The sequence below is a fragment of the Mus pahari genome, chromosome 23 (genome assembly GCF_900095145.1).
Source record: "Mus pahari chromosome 23, PAHARI_EIJ_v1.1, whole genome shotgun sequence".
Classification (NCBI taxonomy): Eukaryota; Metazoa; Chordata; class Mammalia; order Rodentia; family Muridae; genus Mus; species Mus pahari.
Genome location: NC_034612.1, coordinates 27524955 through 27529966, shown reverse-complemented (window position 1 = coordinate 27529966; position 5012 = coordinate 27524955). Strand labels below are relative to the sequence as shown.

The 5012-nt window shown below is 52.8% G+C and overlaps 1 protein-coding gene across 1 annotated transcript in view; it reads left to right on the top strand.

Moving 5' to 3' along the window:
* Positions 1 to 5012, top strand: part of Zan (zonadhesin) — a 98427-nt gene that overhangs the window by 68920 nt on the left and 24495 nt on the right. Inside the window, 6 exon segments of the mRNA XM_029533878.1 lie at positions 871 to 1012; positions 1387 to 1604; positions 2192 to 2333; positions 2678 to 2895; positions 3274 to 3403; positions 3753 to 3970. Coding sequence (XP_029389738.1) covers positions 871 to 1012; positions 1387 to 1604; positions 2192 to 2333; positions 2678 to 2895; positions 3274 to 3403; positions 3753 to 3970 — 1068 coding nt within the window.

Genomic DNA, 5012 nt, shown 5'->3' with positions numbered 1-5012 from the left:
CACATACACACACACATACACACACACTTACACAGACACACACATACACACACACTCACACAGACACACACGTACACACACACACTCACACAGACACACACACACACACATACACACTCACACAGACACCCACAGGGCGGTGAGTGAAGAAGGAGAATGGTGGCTGATTTCTTTAATCCCAGTACTTGGAAAGTAGAGTCAGGTGGATCCCCTAAAGTTCAAGACTAGGCCTGTTCTACATAACAAGTTCTAGACTGCCCAGGACTCCATAGTGAAAACCCGTCTCAAAGACAGACAAACCAGCCAATACAGGAAAAGAAACGCATGTAGATCCGGGAGCCACTAGCTCGTTCCTTGTGCTTCTGTGCCCCTGGGGTGCTCCAGTCTGTACGGCTGCTACTGGAATGTGAAGGTTGTTCAGGCCCAGGCCCAGGGGATGCAAGTGCGTGGCCACTGAGCCACTCCCCAGCCCCTCACTGCGGGCGATAGTCTGCTTCAGCGCTGCACACCGCCCATCACTGAGGGTTCTAGTCAGAGACTCTGCAACCTGAGCTATGCTCCCCAGTCCCTGCTATAGGATTTAGAGACAGCGTTCCTACCACTGGCCCACCCCCCAGAGTCCCGACCTAGGATTTCAGGCAGAAGCCCTGCTAATGACCCAAGCCCCCAGCGCCTCACTGGGAGATTCTAGGCAGGTTCCATTCTGCTGAGTTATGCACATAGCAACAGACAGAAATTTATTTTTCAAATATTTTCTACCTGCTATTGGTTGATTCACTAAATGTGCAATAGGATATCCCTTCGGGCAGATGAGGCTGTCTCTAGCTCCCCCCTTCCTCCACTTCCTGTCTCTTTCTGTGCCTTCTGCAGGAAGACAAGACCTGGGTCTCCAGAGGCTGTACCCAGAGCTGTGTCTGCACAGGAGGAAGCATCCAGTGCCTGAGTTTCCAGTGTCCCCCTGGGACGTACTGCAAGGACAATGAAGATGGCAGCAGTAACTGTGCCAGAATCCGTAAGGAGCCATGGGGGAAGGTGGAGAAGGTGTCCTGGTGGCTGGAGGGACCAGAGGCAGGGCAAGAAGGAGCTTAGTCCCCTGGGCTTTAGAGGTTGGGGATCACAGTAAGGGGACTTGGGAGCCCTGGGTGGGCTGAGTCCCTTCTCGATGTTATTTTCTCACATGGACTTGTGGGAGCGGCCCCCCCCTTTTTTTTTTTTACTTACTCTTGGATTGGCAAACAGGGCAGGCTCCGTGAATGCTTGCTGAGTGAATAGCAAATGGGGGAAGGGTGGAGGCCTTCTGTGGAGTCTGCTTTCTGCACAGAAGCCTCTCTTCCATGGGCTTCCTCTGATCCGCTCCATTCACCCCACTCTCCCTCCACTCCACAGGTCTGCAATGTCCAGCCAACAGCCACTACACGGACTGCTACCCCCCCTGCCCACCTTCTTGCTCGGACCCAGAGGGCCACTGTGAAGGCACTGGCCCCAGAGTCCCCTCCACTTGCAAGGAAGGCTGCCTCTGCCACCCTGGCTTTGTGCTTGACAGGGACAAGTGTGTGCCCAGAATTGAGTGTGGCTGCAAAGATGCACAGGGCGCTCTCATCCCAGTGAGTGGGAGCAGGGAGTGGGAATGACTTTTTTTTTTTTTTCCGAGACAGGGTTTCTCTGTGTAGCCCTGGCTGTCCTAGAACTCACTCTGTAGACCAGGCCGGCCTCGAACTCAGAAATCCGCCTGCCTCGGCCTCTCAAGTGCTGGCATTAAAGGCGTGCGGCACCACCGCCCGGCGGGAATGACTTTTTTATTTTTTATTCTGCATCTCTTAGTCTGTGCTGCTCACACGCAGTGTTCATGTCCGTAGAGCTGGCCTTGGAATGTGAAGGGAGGTCTGTCCTGGCACAGGCTAGACAAATGCATACGAACCATCGCTAGCCCCTTGTAGGAAATCTTGTATCACTGAAGCATGCCCTAGTCCCTTACTGGTAATTCTAGACAGATGTCATCTGTTGAAACAGATTCTAGTCAAGTAGCCTACTGCTGAGCTAACCCCTCTTCCCATATTTTCCATGTCCTAATGGTTGTCACAATAGATGTGGTCCCAGAGAATGGGAGGAGAAATGAAACCTTCAGCAGACCTAAGGTTGTCTTCCTTTAATCAGCCCCTCTGTTCCCTTTCTCTTCCCATGGCTTCCGCAGGCAGGCAAGACCTGGACCTCCCCAGGCTGTACCCAGAGCTGTGCCTGCATGGGAGGGGTTGTTCAGTGCCAGAGTTCCCAGTGTCCCCCAGGGACTTACTGCAAGGACAATGAAGATGGCAACAGTAACTGTGCCAGAATAAGTAAGGGAGCCGTGGGGGAGGATGGGGTGTGGGTGCTCATGGCTGGGAGACTGTGACAGGGCAAGAAGATGCTTAACCCCCCACTTAAGAGGTTGAGGATAAGGAGGTAGGGATTTGTGGGGGGGGGGGGTCATAGGGAGTGGCTGAGTCCCTTCTGGTGTTAGTCTCTCTCAGTAGTAACTGTTATTCTTTGCTTCTGTCCTCCCTGTTGGAGGTGTCCCAGATCCTCAGTAATGGTTACTGTTTGAACAGTAAGAAGGGGAAACCCAGACTTTGATGGCCTTTCTGCCTAGTCTGATATTCACAGCCTCTGTTTCCTTGTGCCCTCTCCACTAATCCTGCAGCTCTGCGGTGCCCCGCACACAGCAACTACACCTACTGCCTTCCCTTCTGTCTCCCTTCCTGCTTGGACCCCAGTGCCCTCTGTGGGGGCACCAGCCCTAAAGGCCCCTCTACTTGCAAGGAAGGCTGTGTCTGCCAACCTGGCTACGTGCTGGAGAAAGACAAGTGTGTTCTCAAAATGGACTGTGGTTGCAGGGACACCCAGGGTGCTGTCATTCCGGTGAGTGAGCATGGACATCAGAAGGGTGGAGGGGACAGCCAGTAGACTCAACTGGTGCGAAATCTATAGCCAATGATGCAGATGTAAGTACGCCAGACAAGAGGGCACACTTAGAACTAGGGGACACAGAGGTGGCTCAGTGCTTAAGAGCACATACCTGTCTACCAAGAGGATTGGAGTCTGGGTCCCAGCACTATGTGAGGTTACTCACAAACACCTAAAACTCAGCTCCAAGAGATTGACGTGTCTTCTGGACTCCATGGACAGTCATATGCATATACTTACATGGGCACACACACACACACACACACACACACACACATAAATAAATAAATAGCCACCCTTAGATTTTCCTTCCATTTCCTGTGGCTTCTGCAGGCTGGCAAGACCTGGCTCTCCACAGGCTGTACCCAGAGCTGTGCTTGCGTGGAAGGGGCCGTTCAGTGCCAGAATTTCCAGTGTCCCTCCGGAACATACTGCAACCGCAGCAATAGCTGTGCTGACATACGTAAGAGAGCCGTGGGGAAAGGTGGGGCTCATGGCTGGAGAGACCAGAGAGAGGCAGCAAGGTGCTTCCTCTGAGCCTGTAGTAGGGGTGGATTCTGTGGTACCACAGCTGAATCCCTTCTGAGTGTTAGTCTCCCAATGGGTGGACTCCCATATTGACTTGGGAGAGTCATTCTTTATACTTTCTTCTATACGAAACAAGAACCATGCTCAGCAAATGTTTTTAGAATGAACAATAAAAGTGTGGCCGGGGGAGCCCCAAGGCCTCCTTCATTCTCCCTAACCTGACTCCTGCAGACCTGGCCCGCCTCTCATCTTTTTCCACTAACCCTGCTTTTCCTGCCCCACAGCTCTGCAGTGCCCAGCTCACAGCCACTTCACCAGCTGCCTTCCCTCCTGTCCACCTTCCTGTGCCAACCTGGATGGCAGCTGTGAGCAGACCAGCCCCAAAGTCCCGTCTCCCTGCACAGAGGGCTGCCTCTGTCAACCTGGCTACTTCCTGAATAACGACAAGTGTGTGCTCCAAACTCACTGCGACTGCAAAGATGCTGAGGGTGGTCACGTTCCGGTGAGTGGGTGTGGGAAGCAGGATTGGGGCAGCTGGGAAGATGGCTCGGTGACCAAGTGCTTGCTGTGCAAGGGCAAGGCTCGGAGTTTAAATCCCAGGAGCCCACGTTAAGCTGGGCTTGGAATCCCCAGAGTCCCGCAAGGTGGCTGGCCGGGTGTTCACTGGGAAGAATAGCAACAATGAAACAAGAGACAAGAAGACCCTGTCTCAGGACCAGCTGGAGAGAGTGAGACCCAATCAAGCTCTGACTGCTTCTCCTCTACTTAAACTGCTCTATCTCCTGGCTCTATCCTCCAGTGGAGGCATGCAGGGCTCTCCATCCACCCAAGAGCTCTGCATTCAAGAATGGAGCGCGCGCGCGCGCACACACACACACACACACACACACACACACACACACACACACCAGATTAATTTTAATATGCCTTACCTAGCTCAATGGCTGGGCACTTCCAACACCCCCTCCCCCCAGCTAATACACTGCCCTTCAGTATTCCTGAGTTAACACTTTCTAAATCTATATTTTATCTTTACTGCCCTGGTTCCTTCTAAACAGCCCTCCCAGGGGTCGGCTTTCCCTTTGCACCAACATTTTGGCCATCTCACCCACCTGCTCCTTCACAGCATGGTCCATCCTATGCCCCTCTCATGGCGGACCTCTTTTCTCATCTCCTGCCTTTTGCCTTGGAATCCTTAAATTCCCGCCTCTCTCTCCCTGCCCAGCTATTGGCCAATGGCAACTTTATTTCCCAATCAGAGCCAACTAGGGAAGGCTTCCTTTAACCTAAATGCAGGGCACATACTTAGCATAGGAACACAAGCCGCTACGCAATTAATTTTTAAATAAGGATTACCTTTTACAAAGCTAGGAGCCAGAGAATGGCTCTGAAAAGACATTTGCTCTCAGCCGGGTGTGGTGGCGCACGCCTTTAATCCCAGCACTCCGGAGGCAGAGGCAGGTGGATTTCTGAGTTTGAGGCCAGCCTGGTCTACAAAGTGAGTTCCAGGACAGCCAGGGCTATACAGAGAAACCCTATCTCAA